The sequence below is a fragment of the Pseudorasbora parva genome, chromosome 16, assembly GCF_024679245.1.
Source record: "Pseudorasbora parva isolate DD20220531a chromosome 16, ASM2467924v1, whole genome shotgun sequence".
NCBI lineage: Eukaryota > Metazoa > Chordata > Actinopteri > Cypriniformes > Gobionidae > Pseudorasbora > Pseudorasbora parva.
The window spans coordinates 45637536-45663551 of record NC_090187.1 but is presented as its reverse complement, the minus strand read 5'-3'; the positions used below and the strand labels follow the sequence as shown (position 1 = coordinate 45663551).

The window sequence follows — 26016 nt, the reverse complement described above, 5'->3', positions numbered from 1 at the left end:
TACCTTTAAAATAAACAGTAAATAAACACATTAATTATAATATTATGCGTGTTTGTTTAGTGTTGAAGCGTGAGTTTCGGACCGAGTTATATAAATAAAGCTGAACAATAGCTGAAGTATGCGGTCGGTCGGCTCGATAAACTCCGCTGAACTCACACGTGTTACATACGTGTTCTGGAGCACATGTCACACACACACACACACACACACACACACACACACTGCCCCTAAACCTACCCATCACACACACACACACACACACACACACACACACACACACACACACACACTGCCCCTAAACCTACCCATCACACACACACACACACACACACACACACACACACACACACACTGCCCCTAAACCTACCCATCACACACACACACACACACACACACACACACACACACACACACACACACACACACACACACACACACACACACACACACACACAGCCCCTAAACCTACCCATCACACACACACACACACACACACACACACACACACACACACACTGCCCCTAAACCTACCCATCACACACACACACACACACACACACACACACACACACACACACACACACACACACAGCCCCTAAACCTACCCATCACACACACACACACACACACACACACACACACACACACACACTGCCCCTAAACCTACCCATCACACACACACACACACACACTGCCCCTAAACCTACCCATCACACACACACACACACACACACACACTGCCCCTAAACCTACCCATCACACACACACACACACTGCCCCTAAACCTACCCATCACACACACACACACACACACACACTGCCCCTAAACCTACCCATCACACACACACACACTGCCCCTAAACCTACCCAGCACACACACACACACACACACTGCCCCTAAACCTACCCATCACACACACACACACACACACACACACACACACACACACACACACACACACACACACACACACACACACACACACACACACACTGCCCCTAAACCTACCCATCACACACACACACACACTGCCCCTAAACCTACCCATCACACACACACACACACACTGCCCCTAAACCTACCCATCACACACACACACACACACTGCCCCTAAACCTACCCATCACACACACACACACACACACACACACACACACACACACACACACACACACACACACACACACACACACACACACTGCCCCTAAACCTACCCATCACACACACACACACACTGCCCCTAAACCTACCCATCACACACACACACACACACTGCCCCTAAACCTACCCATCACACACACACACACACACTGCCCCTAAACCTACCCATCACACACACACACACACACTGCCCCTAAACCTACCCATCACACACACACACACACACTGCCCCTAAACCTACCCATCACACACACACACACACACACACACACACACACTGCCCCTAAACCTACCCATCACACACACACACACACTGCCCCTAAACCTACCCATCACACACACACACACACACACACACACACACACACACACACACACACACACACACACACACACACACACACACACACACACACACACACACACACACACACTGCCCCTAAACCTACCCATCACACACACACACACACTGCCCCTAAACCTACCCATCACAGACACACACACACACACACACACACTGCCCCTAAACCTACCCATCACACACACACACACACACACACACACACACACACTGCCCCTAAACCTACCCATCACACACACACACACAAATGCTGAGGGATGTCGGTGGATAATGTGAGTAGTGATGGAGTGATAGTTTATCAGCGCGTCAGACGGACTCTGGAAGGGTTTTGTGTAAATATATAATCCTGAATTAAACCGATCTCTGTTCGGCTGGAGTTTGGCTCCACCTGCAGGATAATCGCGGTATTGCAGCCTGTTCAGTTCAGGATGAGCATCTCCTGATAGTTTCCTCATCCCAGATGATCAGTGAAGAAGAAGAAGATGTTTTATTTATATAGGTCGCTTTACATTGCACAATTACAGTACATTTACACACCTACGTGTACATCTATACACACATCACATCACATCATATAACTGCATTATCCGCAATGCTTGATGAATAGGTGTGTGTTTAACTCTTTTAACAGTGGGAAAGAAATGTCGTTATTTGAGGAAAACATTCCAGGAATCATTCGGATCGCCAATGTCTCGTGATTTCAGCAGTTTGACACGCGATCCGAATCATTGATCGATTCGCTGACTCATAACCGTTTGAATCTTTATTTGAGGATTGAACACAAACCCGGAAGAGAAGCCAATGCTGAATAAAGTCGTAGTTTTTGTTATTTTTGGACCCAAATGTATTTTGGATGCTTCAAGAGACTCTAATTAACCCACTGATGTCTCATATGGACTACTGTGATGATGTTTTTATTCCCTTTCTGGACATGGACAGTATAGTGTGCATACACTTGCATACGCTCTCAGACTAAATATAAAATATCTTAAACTGTGTGTGAAGATGAGCGGAGGTCTGACGGGTGTGGAGCGACATTAGGGAGACGAGTTAATGACAGGTGAACTAACCCTTTAATCCTCCTCGGGAGTTTATTTCATGTAAACAGGATTAGATCGCATCTTGAGGTGATATTAAAATCTGTCCCAGCCGCTGCTACTTTATTACAAGAGTTCATTACTGAACCAGGGGCAATAATAGTGTAAAATAGTAATTAATATAAACGTTTATTTGAAAATAATATATTAATGTTGTGTAAACTTTGCGTATAATACTATAGACAGTAGTGTTGTCAAAAGTACCGACCGCGATACCAATTCGGTACTGAAATGTAAAAAATATGACGCTTTGAGCGCTGTTGAGCGGAATCGTAAACGCCTCTGACTGGCCATTGTGCTCACGCGCTCATCCAATCGGTCTATGATTGGCTACTTTGATCAGCGCTTCACAAACATGTTGTAAAAATACATCAATGACGCTTTTCACGGAGCGCTTACACAGATACACACAGAGCGTTTGAATGCAGGTGTCTATCAGCCTACCGGTCCGCTGGTCCTGCGTGTGCTCTCAAACGCTCCCGTCCCGCTTTCAAAACACTTGTCAAACACTTCCGTGTTGTTTCAAACCGCTGCCGTGAGTTGATCATTGTAGCCAATCACAGGCACATCTGACGAGCGCGTGAGCACAATGGCCAGTCAGAGGCGTTTACGATTACAGCTCAACAGCGCTCGAAGCGTCACATTTTTAACATTTCAGTACCGATATGGTATCGCGGTCGGTACATTTGACAACACTAATAGACAGTCAGTTGATTGAGAGATTTATTTGTGAGTTGTGATGGAGTGATGACTTTATAGATGTCTTAAAGGTTTACACACATTGAGCAGTTAATCTCCGTCGTGCATTAATGTGAGTGATGACGGATATTATGGGATGCAGCGCAAGAGATGCAGATGCTTTGATCTTTAGCGTTAAGAAACTTTAATTAATATTGACACATAACAAATCTGCTTCGAATTAAATTAAAAATGAAATGATAACATTGAAAGAAAAATGTAAAGTGTGTACAAATATTATAAAATTGTGAATATAAATAATTCTGCTATATAAATAAACAGTGCTCGTTTAATTTATCTAATTTAGGTTTGGTCATGCTGGAAGACCCAGCCTCGACTCATCTTCAATGCTCTACCTGAGGGAAGGAGGATCCCCAAACTCCATTAACACACGGCCCTGGTCATCCTCTCCTTCACACAGCGCCGTCGCCCTGTCCCGGTGCAGAAAAACACTGTGAAGAACAGAAACACTGAAGACGAGCTTTAGAGGTTAAAATATATAAATGTGTATTAGTGTCAAGCCACATTTGTTCTTGTTTGAGAAGGGTGTGCACTTCCGTTACTTAAATATTTTAATTTATAACAATAGGTTTCATTTATTAATAATAAAACAATTTGTAAAATTTATTTTAATGAAGATTAAAAAAAAAATTAAGAAAAAAAAAGACTGGCTATTTCCTTTAGTCTTTCACTCAACCTACTTTCAGCTTCTTCGGTTCTTGTTCAAAATATTTACAAACAGTGGCAGTTCTAGACATATTCAAATCAAATACATTATATATTTAAAATCAAAAACATAAATGTTAAAAATCACGATCAGTTAATTGTGATTTACACACACTAACATTACAGGTCCCACTGTAGAGAACTAGTGTTATGAGGGAATAACCGAGACTCGAGGGTAAAGTTAAGTTTCTTACCTTCAAACTGTTGTCGTGAAGAACGGAATACACCTACAGGTTTCCGTCAGCCATCAGTCCATCATAGGCACAGTTATAAAGGTCACAGTTCATTGATTGCAGAAATCTCTCAAAAGAGCGGATGAATTTCACCGATATTATCGATTATGTTTATTACCTCAGGAATTTAAGCCGCGCTCTGAAGATCGCCGTCATTTCCGTTCACCAGCGCGCGCTTCGCGTGTGTGGCGCGAAAATACTGAAAAATACTGTAAGATGTTTTTAAACATGTTCACTTAAAGTGGTTCGCTTTAAGGTTTTTTTTTTTTTTTTTTTGAGTTTGGCTTTATGTGTAAATATTGCAAGTACTGTTTGGGAAATACACATGTGAAGATTCCGCAATTAATTTAAAGTAAATATTTTTTTTCAACATTTAATACATTTTTTCCTTTTTAAAACCTAACTCTTATTCTATTAATATTTAATGTTCATGTTTATTAATGTCGCTACAGCATCCGGTCCAGCAGGTGTCGCTGCGAGTCCTTCTCCGTTCCGCGGCAGTGAGTGAAGAAGACCGAGAGAGGACACGTGTGTGTGTGTTTATGTGTGAGTGTGAGTGTGTGTGTGTGTCCACACTGCATGTTCTCTGTAATGGTTGTAATATTTCGCCATGAGTCGGAATCTGGGTAAGAAAACAACAACGCTGCTTGATATGACTGGCGACATTCGTGTGTGTGTGTGTGTGTGTGTGTGTGATGGGTAGGTTTAGGGGCAGTGTGTATGTGTATGTGTGAGTGTGTGTGTGTGATGGGTAGGTTTAGGGGCAGTGTAAGGGAATAGAAAATACGGTTTGTACAGTATAAAAACCATTACACCTATGGAATGTCCCCAGAACAAACGTGTGTGTGTGTGTGTGTGTGTGTAGACACGTGTGTTCAGTTGACACAATACAAAATAATAAAACATTAGCATGCACTGGCTATTTTAAATATGATTATATTGTATGCAAAGTAAATAGTTTATGATAGTGATTAAAGATTTAAACAGATGCCTTCTCATCTATACTTTGAGCAGTGACTGTTATTGGAGTTTTCTTTCTTTATTAGATCTCTCTCAGTGGCCACACACCTGCGATGACAATTCAGACCCTCCGTGATTTCTAAGTGGGAGAACTTGCAAAATAGCAGAGTGCTCAAATACTTTTCCTCACTGTGTGTGTGTGTGTGTGTGTGTGTGTGTGTGTGTGTGTGTGTGTCTGACAGCTGAGATGACGCACGCTGAGGTTCTGAGAGTGCTGCCTCCAGATGCCGTGGACACACACTCGCAGCGCTGCCGGATGGGTCCGGCTCTGATGGCCCGGCTGGGGCTGAGGCTCGGCCATCCGGTTCTGATCCGACTTCGGCACGGCTCGTGTTTGTGCACAGCCTGGCCACGGCATGACCTCGCGGAGGGACTCCTGCAGATCAGCACCGGCTGCGCCACACCGGACCTCAGCCTCGACCCGACCCGCGGACACACACTCGACCCGACCCGCGGACACACACTCGACCCGCAGAACATCAGGCCGCTGAAGTGCCCCAAACTGACCCGTGTGTGTGTGAGTGTGTTCCGGGACCACAGGAGGCCGGTGTCGGAGCTGAGCGTTCTGGAGCTACTCTGCGGGCTTTATGTGCACGAGGGTCACTTACTGAGATTTGGGCTGGTGGAGACGGAAGTCCGGTTTGTTCTGGTGGAGAAGCTGAACTCGGGCTCGCAGAAAGCTGGTCTGGTCACATCTCGGACCCATGTGGAGATCAGCGCCATACACAGGTGGAGAGTAGCTCAGCTCATTTCCTCGAGTCCTGTACTGAAGTTCACTGTTTGAGTCTCTGTGCTTTACTGGAGTATTATTTTTTCTGTAATCTTCTGACTTTAACTTCACTCCATCTGAAAGACAAATATCGTCCTCTTTACTCCACTACATTTCTATCAAGGTCCTCGAAGTGGAAAGTCGTTTCTGTCGCAGCTCTGAGAGTCAGTGATGATTTTTTTCTTCTTTTAAAGGTGTTTGGGTTTTTGCAGAAAGCCTTTCAGGAATCACTCTTGTAGAGTCTCGTGAAGTTCAATGATTTCACAGCATTTATTAAACACTGATTTATAGTTTAGAGCAAAATGGAAGAAGACGGATGTCCAAATGCTCATTTAGTGGAGGATTGACATAAACAAAGTTGATTCTGTCTTCAGTGAAGGTGAACAGTGTGAGAATATCAGATGTGTATCAGTGTATTGGATCCGTGCATTCGGCCTTAAAGTGACAGCAGCTTTGTAACTTTTCTACAAGTATTTAAATGAGTTTAAGTTAGTCGTCTGCTAGTGTGTCAGATGGAGCGTCACTGACTGGCTTAAACCATGATGGCATAATGTGCATTTATACTCCCCTAAAGGATTATTAGGAGCACACACTAATCCTGTGTTTGACCCTTTCTCCTCCAGAACTGCCTTAATTCTCCGTGGCATTGATCAACAAGCTGCTGAAAGCATTCTTTAGAAATGTCGGCCCATATTGATAGGAGAGCATCTTGCAGTTGATGGAGATTTGAAAGATTCAAACGGTTATGAATCAGTGATTCATGATTCGGATCGCCAGTGTCTCGTGATTTCAGCAGTTTGACACGCGATCCGAATCATGAATCGATTCGCTGAATCATAACCGTTTGAATCTTTATTTGAGGATTGAACACAAACGCGGAAGAGAAGCCAATGCTGAATAAAGTCGTAGTTTTTGTTATTTTTGGACCCAAATGTATTTTGGATGCTTCAAGAGACTCTAATTAACCCACTGATGTCTCATATGGACTACTGTGATGATGTTTTTATTCCCTTTCTGGACATGGACAGTATAGTGTGCATACACTTGCATACGCTCTCAGACTAAATATAAAATATCTTAAACTGTGTGTGAAGATGAGCGGAGGTCTGACGGGTGTGGAGCGACATTAGGGAGAGGAGTTAATGACAGAAGGTTCAGTTTTGGCTGAACTAACCCTTTAAGTAGTTTATAAAAACGAATAATTCTGTACTTTTACTGAAGTAATGAAGTTGTGTGTTTGTCCCGCTGTGCAGTGTGAAGCAGCTGGAGCGTCGGCCGGCGGGTCCGGATGCGGTTCTGGGCGGGCTGGAGGAGGTCTGTGCGGCGCTGAAGGAGATGATTGGGCTTCCGATGCGTTTCCCGGAGACCCTGCGGCGGCTGGGCGTGTCCTGCCCACGAGGGCTGCTCCTGATCGGGCCGCCCGGCACTGGGAAGACCCTCCTGGTCCGATCCGTCGCTCAGGACGCCGGTGCCGCGTTAGTGGCTGTAAACGGGCCTGAGCTCACGGGGCCTCGGCCCGGGGAGAGCGAGCAGAACCTGCGGCGTGTGTTCGAGCGGGCCCGATCCGAAGCCGAAACTGGGCCGTGTGTTCTGCTCCTGGATGAGATCGACTCTCTGTGCCCGAAGCGGACCGGAACCAGCGCGCCGGAGAACCGGCTCACCGCTCAGCTGCTCACATTAATGGACGCCATCGGGAGCCATTCGGGTTTCGTCATCATCGGAACCACAAACCAGCCAGACAATCTGGACCCAGCGCTCCGGAGACCCGGCAGGTTCGACAGAGAGGTCAGAACCCAAACAGGCTCTGAGTTAGGGATGCTCACAGTGACCCATTAAAGGGTCAGTTCACCTGAACCTTCAGTCTTTAACTCCTCTCTCTAATGTCGCTCCACACCCATAAGACCTCCGCTCATCTTCACACACAGTTTAAGATATTTTATATTTAGTCTGAGAGCGTATGCAAGTGTATGCACACTATACTGTCCATGTCCAGAAAGGGAATAAAAACATCATCACAGTAGTCCATATGAGACATCAGTGGGTTAATTAGAGTCTCTTGAAGCATCCAAAATACATTTGGGTCCAAAAATAACAAAAACTACGACTTTATTCAGCATTGGCTTCTCTTCCGCGTTTGTGTTCAATCCTCAAATAAAGATTCAAACGGTTATGAGTCAGCGAATCGACTCATGATTCGGATCGCCAATGTCTCGTGATTTCAGCAGTTATATTAAGTTAAATTAAGTCTCAAAATAGCGTTCGTGGCTCGACTCGTCGAGACTGTTTTCCAAGATGGCTTCTGTCTGTAAACACATAATGGTCTTTATAAAGTATCTTCTTATTAAACTGTTTGTACTCTTACAAAGTTCTCAGTGCTGCGGTCTGCATGTAGGGACCCTCATCATGCTGCCGTGTTAGTGTGAGGCTATGTTGAGCCGTGTTAGTGGTATTAACTAGGGATTTAACTTTACCTATTATATGCCCCCTACACTCGCGTTATAAGCTAATCTGTTTTTAGAGATAAAACTCTTTACATGATCTACTCGGTAACCATCTGTTAATTACCCCTAGGGGCATTTCTCACCGGCGTTGTCCTTTAATGAAAGAATTTTCATATTTGGGTGAACTAATGCCGCCTTCACCTGCTTATCGGAATTACCGTAAATACGAGTGTCTGAGGTAAAAATTGCACATGAGCGCGCTCTGATGTCGTGCTGGGAAGTTCGGAAATAATTTTGATGCCCCAGTTCCCGAGATGGGCGTGGCATAACCGTTCAAAATGGCGGATGGGAGACGACTTTCTGCTCTGGCAGGTGTTTTATTTGTTTTTTTCCGCTACAGTTTCATTGTCTTGTCGTTAAAGTAGTCCATATTTACATAAATGAATAATCATTTGAAGCATATGGTGTATTTTAAACACATCGAAAATCGCATCTAGTTGATCATCATTCCAGGATAGTGAGCAATCTAAATAGTGTGGTAAAGTAGCTGTATGGCTGAAAACTATTATCATTTTAGTCTTTAAAGGGTTAGTTCCCCCTAAATGAGCATTCTGTCATTAACTCCTCCCCCTCCTGTGGTTGGACACCCGTCAGACCTTCGTTCATCTTCAGAACACAGATGAAGATATTTTAGTGTAAAGCTGAGAAAGGCTTCAGATAGGCCTCCATTGGCCTTCAGTCCATTCCCACTCACAAGACCCATAAAGGCCCTAAACACATCGACACACAGCCCATCTCACTACAGCGGCTGCACAATCACTTTACAACGCCACGAGAATAGTTATTGTGCACAAATCAAAATAACGACTTTATCCGCCGAGTCCTTGTCTTCCGTGTCGGTCTCGCTCCTCCTCTTCTGGTCATGAACGGCGGAGCGGCGTCATATTCTCACGCATGCGTCGAGTAGTAATCGATCGATATTGATTTTTTTTATTACCGATGCCGATTATTTGCATGTTTATGTGCCGGTAACCGATATTTACTTATTGTGTTATTTCTGTCTTTTACAATTACAGCAACAGACTGAACGGAGCTTTTTAAACACTGTAATTTTTGCAGTTTCACTCACTCACTTACAGTCAGAATTGTTTGTTTTTTTAAATACAGTGCAAAGTCTTATTAACATTAATGCTGCTTTACCTTTTTATGTATAAATACAGCCATATTAACAACAGGCAAAATACATTTATAAAGTCTAATGTTTTCAAATGGAGAATATAAATGAGAGTCGAGTCTTTCAACTCCCCATAACTATGAGCATAAATATAAGCATTCATTTTAAACCAGTTTTAAAAGGTTTGTGTTTAATAGACTAAAGAGTGAATATTCTCTGGATTATGCAAACATTGTAAAGCTGAAGTATTCGCCGGTTTGTTTATGTCAATCTCATCTAGTGCGGTATCAGAATGAATGTTTGTGTCAGACTTTATTGTGACATGATGACGGATTACCTGACTGACTCCTTCAGTCAGTTCGTCTCTAGCGCCAAGTTTAAACCACCTATACATATCAACATCTTATTTGAGGTTATCTCAATTTTGCATAACTGTTATGTTAAACAAAGTTGATTAATTAAGGGATGCAGGTTATTTTACCTCTGAACACCGCTGTTGATCTCTCGTCAGACGCAGTTCTTTAATAGTGCGCTTGTATGCAATTCTCAAAACGTCCACAAGATGCCGCCATTTATCGGAAAATCCAATATTACAAAACCGATACCCGATTATGGGAAAATGCTTAAATATCGGGAAAAATATTGGGAATGCGATATATCGGTCGATCACTAGTGTCGAGTTCACAGCATTAGTTCGGCGGATAAAGTCGTTATTTTGATTTTTGCGCACAATAACTATTCTCGTCTCGTTGTAAAGTGATTGTGCAGCCGCTGTAGTGAGATGGGCTGTGTGTCGATGTGTTTAGGGCCTTTATGGGTCTTGTGAGTGGGAATGGACTGAATGCCAATGGAGGCCTATCTGAAGCCTTTCTCAGCTTTACACTAAAATATCTTCATCTGTGTTCTGAAGATGAGCGACGGTCTGACGGGTGTCCGACCACATGAGGGGGAGGAGTTAATGACAGAATGTTCATTTAGGGTGAACTGACCCTTTAAGCAGCCTACATTAGGCTTGTCTACATTATGCCTTATTGTGAATGTGATTATAAGCGATGTGCTTTCGTGTTGTGCTGCTGTGTTTGCCTGTATGACTGAAATGGTTATAGTGTTAAAATAACATTTTCCCAAGACGCAGAAAAGTATGAACCTGGCGTCCTCCATTCTTTCCGACAACAAAGAACAAAACAAGCTCGAAATCACGACTTCTGAAGTGGGAAACATCCGATAGCACATGAAGGCGGCATAACCCTTTAATGGCTGTGTGTGTGTGTGTGTGTCCGCAGGTGCTCATCGGCGCCCCCTCTCTGCTGCAGAGGAGCCATATTCTGCAGTGTGTGTAGAGGGTTGTTAATGGCTGTGTGTGTGTGTGTCCGCAGGTGCTCATCGGCGCCCCCTCTCTGCTGCAGAGGAGCCATATTCTGCAGTGTGTGTAGAGGGTTGTTAATGGCTGTGTGTGTTTGTGTGTGTGTCCGCAGGTGCTCATCGGTGCCCCCTCTCTGCTGCAGAGGAGCCGTATTCTGCAGTGTGTGTGTAGAGATATCCCGCTGGCTCCTGATGTGGATCTGGATGCCGTTGCTGAAATGACCTGTGGATACGTCGGGGCCGATCTGAGCGCGCTCAGTCGAGAGGCGGCGCTGAGGGCCATGCGACACACACAGGTCAGACCACTGACTAACGCTTCACACGCTTTCTCATCCATTACAAATACTGACCGTGCAAATGCATCCATCTTTAAACATGTATTGTGAATCGTTAATTTCGGTCAATACTCGATTTAAAATGCTATGGAACGAACGAATAGCGATTCAAAAACGATTCAGTGAACTAAAATAAACATTTGATTATATATACTATATATGTGAATTAATAGAGACATTGTGCTCCGTAGCTCATTTATATCAAATAAAATACTGACGCTTTAGGGAAATGGGTCGTACCTGAGCTGTTGAACAGTAGACACCGGCGCGATACTATAGTAACAGTAGACACCGGCGCGTTACTATAGTAACAGTAGACACCCGCGCGATACTATAGTAACAGTAGACACCGGTGCGATACTATAGTAACAGTAGACACCGGCGCGATACTATAGTAACAGTAGACACCGGCGCGATACTATAGTAACAGTAGACACCGGCACGATACTATAGTAACAGTAGACACCGGCGCGTTACTATAGTAACAGTAGACACCGGCGCGATACTATAGTAACAGTAGACACCGGCGCGATACTATAGTAACAGTAGACACCGGCGCGATACTATAGTAACAGTAGACACCGGCGCGATACTATAGTAACAGTAGACACCGGCGCGATACTATAGTAACAGTAGTCACCGGCGCGATACTATAGTAACAGTAGACACCGGCGCGATACTATAGTAACAGTAGACACCGGCGCGATACTATAGTAACAGTAGACACCGGCGCGATACTATAGTAACAGTAGACACCGGCGCGATACTATAGTAACAGTAGACACCGGCGCGATACTATAGTAACAGTAGACACCGGCGCGATACTATAGTAACAGTAGACACCGGCGCGATACTATAGTAACAGTAGACACCGGCGCGATACTATAGTAACAGTAGACACCGGCGCGATACTATAGTAACAGTAGACACCGGCGCGATACTATAGTAACAGTAGACACCGGCGCGATACTATAGTAACAGTAGACACCGGCGCGATACTATAGTAACAGTAGACACCGGCGCGATACTATAGTAACAGTAGACACCGGCGCGATACTATAGTAACAGTAGACACCGGCGCGATACTATAGTAACAGTAGACACCGGCGCGATACTATAGTAACAGTAGACACCGGCGCGATACTATAGTAACAGTAGACACCGGCGCGATACTATAGTAACAGTAGACACCGGCGCGATACTATAGTAACAGTAGACACCGGCGCGATACTATAGTAACAGTAGACACCGGCGCGTTACTATAGTAACAGTAGACACCGGCGCGATACTATAGTAACAGTAGACACCGGCGCGATACTATAGTAACAGTAGACACCGGCGCGATACTATAGTAACAGTAGACACCGGCGCGATACTATAGTAACAGTAGACACCGGCGCGATACTATAGTAACAGTAGACACCGGCGCGATACTATAGTAACAGTAGACACCGGCGCGATACTATAGTAACAGTAGACACCGGCGCGATACTATAGTAACAGTAGACACCGGCGCGATACTATAGTAACAGTAGACACCGGCGCGATACTATAGTAACAGTAGACACCGGCGCGATACTATAGTAACAGTAGACACCGGCGCGATACTATAGCAACAGTAGACACCGGCGCGATACTATAGCAACAGTAGACACCGGCGCGATACTATAGCAACAGTAGACACCGGCGCGATACTATAGCAACAGTAGACACCGGCGCGATACTATAGCAACAGTAGACACCGGCGCGATACTATAGCAACAGTAGACACCGCCGCGATACTATAGTAACAGTAGACACCGGCGCGATACTATAGCAACAGTAGACACCGGCGCGATACTATAGCAACAGTAGACACCGGCGCGATACTATAGCAACAGTAGACACCGGCGCGATACTATAGTAACAGTAGACACCGGCGCGATACTATAGTAACAGTAGACACCGGCGCGATACTATAGCAACAGTAGACACCGGCGCGATACTATAGCAACAGTAGACACCGGCGCGATACTATAGCAACAGTAGACACCGGCGCGATACTATAGCAACAGTAGACACCGGCGCGATACTATAGCAACAGTAGACACCGGCGCGATACTATAGTAACAGTAGACACCGGCGCGATACTATAGCAACAGTAGACACCGGCGCGATACTATAGCAACAGTAGACACCGGCGCGATACTATAGTAACAGTAGACACCGGCGCGATACTATAGTAACAGTAGACACCGGCGCGATACTATAGCAACAGTAGACACCGGCGCGATACTATAGCAACAGTAGACACCGGCGCGATACTATAGCAACAGTAGACACCGGCGCGATACTATAGCAACAGTAGACACCGGCGCGATACTATAGCAACAGTAGACACCGGCGCGATACTATAGCAACAGTAGACACCGGCGCGATACTATAGCAACAGTAGACACCGGCGCGATACTATAGCAACAGTAGACACCGGCGCGATACTATAGCAACAGTAGACACCGGCGCGATACTATAGCAACAGTAGACACCGGCGCGATACTATAGCAACAGTAGACACCGGCGCGATACTATAGTAACAGTAGACACCGGCGCGATACTATAGTAACAGTAGACACCGGCGCGATACTATAGCAACAGTAGACACCGGCGCGATACTATAGCAACAGTAGACACCGGCGCGATACTATAGCAACAGTAGACACCGGCGCGATACTATAGCAACAGTAGACACCGGCGCGATACTATAGTAACAGTAGACACCGGCGCGATACTATAGTAACAGTAGACACCGGCGCGATACTATAGCAACAGTAGACACCGGCGCGATACTATAGCAACAGTAGACACCGGCGCGATACTATAGCAACAGTAGACACCGGCGCGATACTATAGCAACAGTAGACACCGGCGCGATACTATAGCAACAGTAGACACCGGCGCGATACTATAGCAACAGTAGACACCGGCGCGATACTATAGCAACAGTAGACACCGGCGCGATTGTAACAACAACGACTAATGAGTTTAATGTCTCGGGGAATAATTAACTCAAAAGGGATTTAATATTCAATATTCATGAATTTATGAATATGATTTGCCAGTTGTTCATTACGTATTAAAATTTTCCGATAGGGAAAATTGTTTAATTAAATACAAGTAACCCTTTACGGAATTGCTTGAAATTATCCTACTAAGTTTGTCCTGCAAATTAGTTATAGACTTTTCAAATCAATTCTCAATAAAGGGATTACTGCTTTACGAGCGCATAAGAAACATTAACTTTACTGATCAGGATAAGTTCAATATTTCAAATGGTCATACAGTTTACTTTACTAACATAGTAGCATAAGCAGTTAGGTAACGTTTAGATCGCAAGTTTCATTGACTTTGTGTATGTGGCAGAATAACAGATTCAACTCATTAAATGTCTTTTGAAGGTTTAATAAACACAGACTAACAATAACACTACAATTCACACAAAGTACATACTAAATATGCATCAAGAGAGTAGAAGTATAGATATTAACGAAAGAATACATAAAAGAGAATAATGAATAGACTGAAGTTAGAGAGAGATAAAAGAGAGAGAGAGAGAGAGAGAGACAAAGAGAGTGAGAGAGAGAGACAAAGAGAGTGGGGGAGGGTGAGAACCAACTTTCCTTCAATTCACCAGATACGACCTTCACGGAGTTAATTTATCCCAACGGGGACATAACACACCCTCTTTACAGCAGTAAGAAATAGAATACTTGCATTCTTTTTCTTTTCGTTTTGGCTTCTCGCTTGTGTGCGTATGTTCCTGCGTGTTCGGCGGTCCTTTCCGAGGTTGGGAGGGAAGCGGCTGTTTGCTTTAGCGATGCTTCGTGTTCTTGAAGATCGGATTGTAGAAGAGAAGATTTTTGGAAGAGATGAGGCCTGCTTGGAGGGCCTGCATTGGTGGCATGGCTTAAGTGCCAGCCCCGATGACGTGTTGGTTCAGCCAGAGAGAGAAGAGAGAGAGGAAGAGAGAGAGAGGGAGGGCATCCGAGCACCTCTTTTAAGGTCTGGGAGTAGTCCCACCCTCTGGGGTTAGACTTAACCAATGAGAGTGTTGGGATTTCCCGGCGGGAAATTCCTCAGCAGAATTTATAGCTCTTTGTTTGAAGGTTCGACTCAGTGGGTCTCTGAGTCTTCATACTATAATTAATGCAACAAACACACACTGCATTTTCTGAATAAGTGATATACATGGAAGTGTAAGTCGTGAAGTGAGCATTAATTTGATAGGAGACATGACATATATGAGGTTATCTGAACTAGTACTTTGTTAAGACAAAGACAAAAAGATGCAAAATACCATACAGAATAAACATTTTACAAGACAGTTATGTGTTTACATATAATGTCCTGGGGTGCATGTTCATTTATAGATGGTTTGTCTATAATTTGAGGCAAAAGCTCTGTGTCTTTGTGTCTGAAACTTCATGTGGCCAAATTCCTTTCGGGGCCATAAAAACACCTTATCAGATGGTTTCCAGGGTGACTGAAGAATCTCCCTCTGCTGTGTTGGGGGAAGGTCTGCTAGTGAGCACAACTTTCAAAACATATTTGTTAAATGTAACTGGCGATTGTGTGTTTGATTCGCCTGAGTCGCTACATAATCCCCCCTTTCGCTAGTTGTTGTCCCTCCTATGGACAACAACGAGCGATATCAAAGATTCAGGAAGATCAGACACACCATAGCCATGTTAGGCTCCAGTTGTTTGTGTCTCCTGAAGTGATGGTCGTTCCACGGCAGATAAGGCAGACAGTAGCCAGTTCAGGTCTCTGTGCTTGTGCAGCAGGTGTCGAGGCAGCAGGTGCCCTGACGGTGCGTCACCTGTCATCCAGAAGTCCGTTTGTGTGGGGCAGGTGTGCTGTGGGCTTTCTGCAGCCCTGGGTGGAACCATGTTCCTCGCAATGGCCAGTCAGTCCTTTAGGTCTCCTGCCTAGGAAGATGGACTGTGCATCTTGACACTTTTATGTCCTATGCTGACTAGGAACTTTTCAGAGGGTGCCTCGCATTGTGGCCAGGCTGGGTGCCTTCTGGTGATCCACTTTGGTTTCTCTGTTTCAAAGTTCAAAGTCATTGGGGTTTTGAGAATCCCTTCAGAGGCGGCCTTGTGTTTGTTTAAGGCCTTCTTTCTCAAATCACATGCATGACATAGTGTGGGGCTTGGCAGTATTGCCTACAAGGTGACTAACTGGTGTTGGAGGAGAAGGTTCTTGAAGCTGGTGTAAGGTTAGGCAGAGGGCTTGGGCTCCTCCCCCCCTTTGCGTTTGTGTGCAGGGCTGGAGGAGCTTGCGCTGCTGATGTGAAGTTCAGGAGAGTACGTCTTTCTTTTGAGGATTCATTTGCAGTTGGTGATCAGCAGTCCAGGTTGCTCTCTCAGTACGATGCCCGAGGCTGGACCCGGTGTGATGATGTCTGGTGGTGGCTGGCCTCTGATTGTCTGGAGGCACAGGAGCATGATCACGGCCGCGTTTCTTAGGCATTTCCAGATCTGTTGCATGGCCTCAGTAGTGAAGTGGATGCCTCTGTCTGAGTTGATTCTCAGTGGCAATCTTGACAGGAAAAAGATGTGATTGATCAGGTGGTATGCCGTGGTCTGGGCGGTGTCGTTGGGTGCTGGTTGACACTCCACCCACTTGGTAAACTGGCACACCACTGTGAGAAAGTACTTTTTGCCTTTTGTGGACCTGGGCAGGGGTTCTACCCGGTCGATTTGTAGGTTTGACCATGGGAACGTGGTCCCTCTGTGTTGCAGTGGGGCTCTGTGGTTCGGGTTTGCTGGTTGGAACCGGCAGCGAACTAGCCCTTCTCTAACATGCTCTGCTGCATCTTGATGCATCCCAGGCCCATATGCCACCTGTTTCAGTGTGTCATACGTGGTTCTGGTGCCGTGGTGTCCAGCACATGGTGTGTTGTGGGCGTACATTAGCATCACCCCCCTTTGCGACCGTGGCACTACAAGCTGTGGCGCTGTGTTGCCATCGGGTGCACACCAGAGAATGTTGTCCATAAGACGCATCATGTGTCTGGAGTTATGTAGATGCTTGTGGCTAGAGTCATCAATGAGCTCAGAGTCAGTGATAGGGTGGTTGGAGGGGTCTGAGAGGGGGTCAAGAATTGTCTTTGTTGCAGTGTCAGGGGCTTGCGTATCCGCAATATCGTTGTGTGAAAACTGCGGCGTTAGCGATAGCAGCTGCAAGGGAGGCATTGTAGCCGGTGTCGATCGCTTGCTGTGGGTTAGCACTGCAACAATGGGGCTGGATGTGGGGTGCGGGGGTGCCCACATGTCGCCGTGTGGTGTGTTTTTACTGATTGTATTGCACAGTGGTAGACTTTTTGTTGAGTTGTCTGCCCACAGTGCAGGGATACTGTTCGTTGTGACAATGTCATTCAGCTGTAGATCATTCATGACCTGGGGGCAGAAGGTATCAGAGTCTTTGGATAGCTGAAATGTGCAAAGTAGCGAACTTGAACTTGGCTTTGGGGCTGAGGCTGTGTTGTCACAGTGTGCTGCAGGGGGTCCCGTGGCCTTTGTGACCTGGCAGTCTGGCTCTGTGGGAGTTCCCGTGACCTCTGTGACTTGACAGTCTTGCTCAGACGATGTGTGTGTCTGAAGGGGCAGAGGGTCACGCACTTGAGCCCAGACTTTCAGCTGTTTGAAGTCCAGTACGGGTTCGAAGCGGTCCAGCAGGTCTTTTCCGATGAGAAACGGATAAGTGTTCATAGGGGAGATATAGACTGGGTGTATCAGCCTCATAGGTCCAATTGTCAGGTGGATGGAAGCTACGTGCTTGAGCTGGATGTCGTTTTGGCTATACGACTGCACATTTAGCTTACAAGTGTGAAGGTTAAGGGTGCGATTTTTCCTCTGTGCTTCAAATCTGAGTCTTTCAAACAGTTGGGCGGATATAAGCGTGAGGTCGGAGCCAGTGTCAACTAGGGCTTCGAGCTTAAATTCCCTTTCCATAGTGATAGTCAGATAGAGTTTTCGAGCCATCCCCTTCTCGATTAGGTTTCCCAGGAGTCTTGGTGTGGGGACCTGTGTGTTGCTTGATAAGCCGTCTGGATATGTGTCAAGTGTCTCATTATGCGTGCAAACCATCAAAACAGCGCTTTCTGGTACGCTGGGCTGTCCCATGATACTGTCTTGATTAGAGGCTGTTGCTGTCAGCTGTTGTGTGGGTGTGCTGCTGACGTGTGGGGGTGCAACAGTTAGTACACTAGTCCGTGGTTGGGGAACAGTGTTCAGGGTGGATGATTCAGTTGCAGGAAGGGCGGGAAGGTTGATTTCAGGTATCATGTCTAGTCGTGCTGTACCTGTTCCGTCCTTCTTGTCTTCCTTATGAGGTTTCTGTCGGAGGAACTCTTTTAGGATCTTTATGAGCTCTGTAACTTCAGAAGCAGCTACACTTTCTTTGCCAGACGTGGGTTCAGGTCTGGGCCTACCATTGTCCCGTCGAGAGTGGCCTCTTCGCTGGCTTTTTGGGCGAGGCGGGTCCCAGGATCCTTCAGAGTGATCGCTCTGGTACCGTGGACGGTCGCCATTATGACCACGCTGCCCTCTGCTGGCTTGGAGTGGTTTGGACTCTCTGTTGACGGGTCGGTAACTGTGGTTCTGTTTGGCGCCCTCTAGGGTTAGCTCTGGGTGGTGCTCAGAGACAGGGCAGATGGTGGGCTGTTTTACAGTCTTTTCAGAAATGGTTTTCTGTTTGACGTAAGCTTTGTGAGCCAAGTCTCTTAACTGTTGCGTGCCCATGCTGCGCGGGCACGCCAGCACCCCCAGGTGGTAACTGATGGTAGGGTGCAGGTTTCGGAGGAAAAGAGTTTTGAAGTTGATGTCCTCCTCCATGCCTGGGTCGTTACGTGTCCCGAAGTAGGCACGTCGCAGTCTGTTATAAAAGTTCTGTGAGTTCTCACGCCGAGCTTGCTTGAGGTCCATGGCAGTGATGAACCCCTGGTCTGACTCGGGATCGGAGTACTCACGAATTAGAGCTTGTCGTAGATGCCAGTAGTCCGCTTTGATGGCCTCTGGTTGTCGATCCAGAAAGCTGCGTACGTCACGATTAGACGTGGCCCTGAGCAGGTACAATCTGTCCCAGTTGTTCGCGTGAGCGACAGTTTGCAAGTAAAAGTCTATGTCTTTTAAGTATGCGTGGACGTCGTGTCCTCCTGCCGGGTCTGGGCTGAAGGTAGGAATATTTCTGGCCAGCTTGTCGAGGTTCTTTGAAGCTTCGTGGCTGTTGACCTTGACTTCCTGGAAGGGCGTCCTTTCCTTTGCTGCTGACGGGGATTCGTGGAGACTGGCGGGTGCTCTTTTAAACAGGGGGCTGTCATTCCCCTTCGTAGCTTCATGGCTAAAATGTGCGGAGTAACTGGTCAGGGGAAACTGTGTGTTGTGTGTTTCCCCCTTCCGGTAACGTTGCACTATATATGATTGTCTCAGTTCTCTTTGCACCATGTCAAGTTCATTTTTGAGCTCGTGTCTTTGCTGGATGAGCTCGTCGATCTCGGCTTGTGCCGACTGCAAATGTTTTGCATAGACTTTAGCTTTAATGTCTCTGTCTTTAAGTTCATCATGGGCTCTCTCCAGGAGGGATTCGCCACGCCGAAGCTTTTCGTCGAGGTGTTTCCTGGCGTCTTTCTCTGACTGTACTCGTCGGTCGGTGTCACGACGGAGCTCCTTCAGGGTCTCCTGAAGTCTTTCTATTTCTTGTCTTTGTTCTTTGTCTGTTTCGTCGTCTTTCTCTGTGTCTAGAAGCTGATCTAGACGAAGCTGGGTGAGGGCTTGGTCTCTCCGGGCCTCCTTGGCTTGAAGCTTTAGCGTTGCTGCCTCCTGTTCCAGGTTGTCGTAGCTCCCTTTGCTTAGACGTGCCTGTGCGATGAGGACGTGGGCGAGGCTTCCGAGGATCTTGGCCACTTCCTTGTTGGAGTAGCTGTGCGTGGGGTCGTGTGTCATCAGCTGGTCTAGCTCGGTGTCCAGTTGTTCCTGGTTCAGCTGTCCCAGACTTCCTTGACTGGTGGCCGTTAGCGCTTCCAGCCATGTCGTTAGGTGGTCCCACGGGACGGCGGAACTGGGTGCACGGAACATTACTGCGGACGAAAGAAACACAGCACACACACACACACAGAGAGAGAGCCAATGCAAGCTTGTTCTAAGCTAACGAGCTATCGTACGGATAGCTGGGAATTTTGGCTAACTGATCTAGACAGTTAGATAATTAGACAATTCAGACAATTAGGTGGGCGGTAGCCCTGGGGGGTCACTTGGTGAACTGCTGCTCGGTCGTCCCGGGACTATTTAATTCTCCTTGGGGTCTCTTGGTGAACTGAAAGAAACACAATCGTGATAGTCCAACAGTGAGGATAGGAAAGAGCACAGTGGAAACAAACACAAGATGAATTGGTCTGTAATGAAAGGAATGTCAGCGTGCGCGCCGGGAGTGTTAGGGAAATTAATTGGCTAAATGCTCAAGATATACTAAAATTCGGCTTGTACTATGGGTTATCCCATTTAGCTCATCCGGGGTGAATTGAGGTCGCTTAAGTGGAAGATTAAATATCAAGAGCAATTTAGAAAAAGGCAAAAGTTTCTGTCAAGTAATGATAAAACAAAAAGCACTTTTGATACCGTTTGTAATTACCAGACTGAGCTTTATTCCCAATGGGAGGGGAAAAGAAAACTTTTGCAGAGAGAAAAAAAAAAAATTAATAATAATAATAAAAAAAAAAAATAAAAAAAAATTAATAATAATAATTTTTAATTAAAAAAATAATTAAAATTAAAAATTAAGATTAAAAATTGAAAATTAAAAATTAAAATAAAATTATAAATTAAATTTAAAAAAAAAAATGAGATAAAAATAAAAATTAGAAGCTCAACTTAATTCAAATTAAATTCAAAGCAAGTTTAAATGAAATTTAACTAAGCCTGTAAGGAAAATCAAATAAAAGAAAGCCAATCAAAAATCCTACCCTATAACGATTAATCTCTAAATGGGAGTTATCCAAATAAAAGAATTAATCAGGAAGGGCGTAGGGATTTAGTGTTGCGCTGACTTAACAGGGTATAGCCACACGGTGGCGTCCTTCCTTCCAATTGGACTGTCTGTGACTTAAACCTAATTTCACTTTGGGTTAGAGGAAGTTATGTTTCTTTTTAAACTTCAAATTCGAATAAGGGTGTTTAATCAGCGAGAAAGGAGATTTGGTTGTTGCTAGAAAAATTGTATAAATGAAACTGTGTACAACAGTAAGCAATAAACAATTTATAGGCTCAAACTTATTTTGTTAAGGCGGAATCAAATAACGGAGAGTGAAACTATCCGAATTTATCCACACGATGGCGCTATTGCGCCCGCCCTAGACTAGAGTTAGTTAGGCGGAAATGCTCACCAGATGGCTTTGTCTGGTTCTAGAGTCGCCCTCTGGCGGTTTGCAAGCGGCGTTGCAATTTCTGAGTCGCCTTCGCGTTTTGCAAGCGGCGTTGCAATTCTTGAGTCGCCCTCTGGCGGTTTGCAAGCGGCGTTGCAATTTCTGGGTCGCCCTGGCGTTCTTCGCTTTACTGGCTCTTGCAAATCATTTACAAATGACTGGTGCTCTAGATGCACGCGTAACAAGACGGGTGAATGCAGGAATTTTCCGTCTGCCTATTCACGCATTTTACATGGACTCCAATAGACATTTATCAATATGGCTGACGGTTTTCAGCATTTTTGATTCAAATGTTTTAGGTCTCAGGTCTTTGGTTAGCTAAGCCAGACTTAAACCAGGAGTTATCGTTTATCTTAACGATATAATAATTATTCTGAGGCCCCTTATATTGTACAGGAGAGTCTCGCCCTGTCCCAATCTTCCGCAATGATAGAAACTTTCCGTAGTTCAGATCAAGCGGGATAACGCAACGTACGTGTCTACAGACTGCATCAAAATCTCATTATTTTGATGGAACACATAATATATTGCTCGAGTCAAATGTATGGGTTTCCTACAATACATTTGTTTGGAAATCACGCGGATAAAACCTATTGCGCCTACGGCTGCAGGGGGTTTCAGAGATCACGCGGATTTTCGTACCGTTCATATTTTTATTAATATAATCCGGCTACTTCAACATTTCTCAGCATCTGTTTATGCTTGGGTTCGCCTTGCGCGTACCGTTCATAATTCACCAAACAACAACAAAACAAAAACGAAACAAAACGCGCGTGCAGGTTATTAATACCTCAAAAATACACAATGAATAGAATATGAATATCATTCACACATACACAAACGTTTGAAACTTGCTCGCATTATTCTCCACCAAATACATGTAACAACAACGACTAATGAGTTTAATGTCTCGGGGAATAATTAACTCAAAAGGGATTTAATATTCAATATTCATGAATTTATGAATATGATTTGCCAGTTGTTCATTACGTATTAAAATTTTCCGATAGGGAAAATTGTTTAATTAAATACAAGTAACCCTTTACGGAATTGCTTGAAATTATCCTACTAAGTTTGTCCTGCAAATTAGTTATAGACTTTTCAAATCAATTCTCAATAAAGGGATTACTGCTTTACGAGCGCATAAGAAACATTAACTTTACTGATCAGGATAAGTTCAATATTTCAAATGGTCATACAGTTTACTTTACTAACATAGTAGCATAAGCAGTTAGGTAACGTTTAGATCGCAAGTTTCATTGACTTTGTGTATGTGGCAGAATAACAGATTCAACTCATTAAATGTCTTTTGAAGGTTTAATAAACACAGACTAACAATAACACTACAATTCACACAAAGTACATACTAAATATGCATCAAGAGAGTAGAAGTATAGATATTAACGAAAGAATACATAAAAGAGAATAATGAATAGACTGAAGTTAGAGAGAGATAAAAGAGAGAGAGAGAGAGAGAGAGACAAAGAGAGTGAGAGAGAGAGACAAAGAGAGTGGGGGAGGGTGAGAACCAACTTTCCTTCAATTCAACCAAATACGACCTTCACGGAGTTAATTTATCCCAACGGGGACATAACACACCCTCTTTACAGCAGTAAGAAATAGAATACTTGCATTCTTTTTCTTTTCGTTTTGGCTTCTCGCTTGTGTGCGTATGTTCCTGCGTGTTCGGCGGTCCTTTCCGAGGTTGGGAGGGAAGCGGCTGTTTGCTTTAGCGATGCTTCGTGTTCTTGAAGATCGGATTGTAGAAGAGAAGATTTTTGGAAGAGATGAGGCCTGCTTGGAGGGCCTGCATTGGTGGCATGGCTTAAGTGCCAGCCCCGATGACGTGTTGGTTCAGCCAGAGAGAGAAGAGAGAGAGGAAGAGAGAGAGAGGGAGGGCATCCGAGCACCTCTTTTAAGGTCTGGGAGTAGTCCCACCCTCTGGGGTTAGACTTAACCAATGAGAGTGTTGGGATTTCCCGGCGGGAAATTCCTCAGCAGAATTTATAGCTCTTTGTTTGAAGGTTCGACTCAGTGGGTCTCTGAGTCTTCATACTATAATTAATGCAACAAACACACACTGCATTTTCTGAATAAGTGATATACATGGAAGTGTAAGTCGTGAAGTGAGCATTAATTTGATAGGAGACATGACATATATGAGGTTATCTGAACTAGTACTTTGTTAAGACAAAGACAAAAAGATGCAAAATACCATACAGAATAAACATTTTACAAGACAGTTATGTGTTTACATATAATGTCCTGGGGTGCATGTTCATTTATAGATGGTTTGTCTATAATTTGAGGCAAAAGCTCTGTGTCTTTGTGTCTGAAACTTCATGTGGCCAAATTCCTTTCGGGGCCATAAAAACACCTTATCAGATGGTTTCCAGGGTGACTGAAGAATCTCCCTCTGCTGTGTTGGGGGAAGGTCTGCTAGTGAGCACAACTTTCAAAACATATTTGTTAAATGTAACTGGCGATTGTGTGTTTGATTCGCCTGAGTCGCTACACGATACTATAGTAACAGTAGACACCGGCGCGATACTATAGTAACAGTAGACACCGGCGCGTTGCTATAGTAACAGTAGACACCGGCGCGATGCTATAGTAACAGTAGACACCGGCGCGATACTATAGTAACAGTAGACACCGGCGCGTTACTATAGTAACAGTAGACACCGGCGCGATACTATAGTAACAGTAGACACCGGCGCGTTACTATAGTAACAGTAGACACCGGCACGATACTATAGTAACAGTAGACACCGGCACGATACTATCGCGTTACTATAGTAACAGTAGACACCGGCGCGTTACTTCTCCTGATGTTCTTCAGGCTGGAGCGAGCGAGTCGGTTTCGATGCAGCATTTCCTGGGATCGCTCCGGATGGTCCAGCCGTCGTGTTTGAGGAGCGCCGTGGGAGCGATGGATATCAAACCCGTCCGCTGGGAGCAGATCGGCGGCCTGGAGGACGTCAAGCTCAAACTCAAACAGGTACAGGAGCTCACCTGGTACGGGCCGCTTCGGCTCTTCTGCTTAAAGGGAGAGTTCACCCTAAAATGAAATCCTGTCATCCTTTACTCACCCTCATGTTGTCCCAAACCTGTATGAGTCGGCGCAGTAAAAACTCCTGCCTGAAATGTTTTTTTTTTGAAAAGCGGCACGTTTTATGTCATCATACTTGATCGTTCAGCTATTGGTGTAGCTGTATTTAAATAGGGAACACGTGGGGGAGTTTGGTGGCTTCTAGCTGGATCTCTGTTTGGTAACATAGTGAATGAACTGGGCTTATTGGGCTAAGCTAAATGCTATCAGATCGTCACCGCGAGTCAGTTTAATATGAAAAAGCGGTGAAGTATCCCTTTAATGTGGTGCCTGTGCTCAGAGCATCGAGTGGCCCATGCGGTTCCCCGAAGCCTTGGTGCGGATGGGCATATCCCGGCCCAGAGGAGTCCTGCTGTACGGCCCGCCCGGCTGTGCCAAGACCACGCTGGTGAAAGCAGCCGCCTCTTCCTCACACTGCACCTTCCTCTGCCTCAGCGGAGCACAGCTCTTCTCTCCTTACCTGGGGGACTCTGAGAAAACACTCGCTCAGGTGAGACCACACACACACACATGAGCTCAGGTGAGACCACACACATACTCGCTCAGGTGAGACCACACACACATGAGCTCAGGTGAGACCACACACACATGAGCTCAGGTGAGACCACACACACACTCGCTCAGGTGAGACCACACACACACTCGCTCAGGCGAGACCCCACACACATGAGCTCAGGTGAGACCACACACACACTCGCTCAGGTGAGACCACACACATACTCGCTCAGGTGAGACCACACACACATGAGCTCAGGTGAGACCACACGCACATGAGCTCAGGTGAGACCACACCCACATGAGCTCAGGTGAGACCACACCCACATGAGCTCAGGTGAGACCACACACACATGAGCTCAGGTGAGACCACACACACATGAGCTCAGGTGAGACCACACACACATGAGCTCAGGTGAGACCACACACACATGAGCTCAGGTGAGACCACACACACATGAGCTCAGGTGAGACCACACACACATGAGCTCAGGTGAGACCACACACACATGAGCTCAGGTGAGACCACACC

The 26016-nt window shown here is 45.4% G+C and overlaps 1 protein-coding gene across 2 annotated transcripts in view; it reads left to right on the top strand.

Moving 5' to 3' along the window:
* Positions 1 to 26016, top strand: part of afg2b (AFG2 AAA ATPase homolog B) — a 36602-nt gene that overhangs the window by 3765 nt on the left and 6821 nt on the right. Inside the window, exons 2-7 of one of the 2 annotated variants that reach the window (XM_067419228.1) lie at positions 4888 to 4943; positions 5520 to 6066; positions 7360 to 7891; positions 11197 to 11379; positions 24720 to 24878; positions 25270 to 25479. In XM_067419228.1, coding sequence (XP_067275329.1) covers positions 4928 to 4943; positions 5520 to 6066; positions 7360 to 7891; positions 11197 to 11379; positions 24720 to 24878; positions 25270 to 25479 — 1647 coding nt within the window. In that variant the 5' untranslated portion in view covers positions 4888 to 4927. Of the gene's footprint in view, positions 1 to 4797; positions 4818 to 4887; positions 4944 to 5519; positions 6067 to 7359; positions 7892 to 11196; positions 11380 to 24719; positions 24879 to 25269; positions 25480 to 26016 lie in introns of those variants that run through there. The other variant, XM_067419230.1, reaches the window with a different exon arrangement.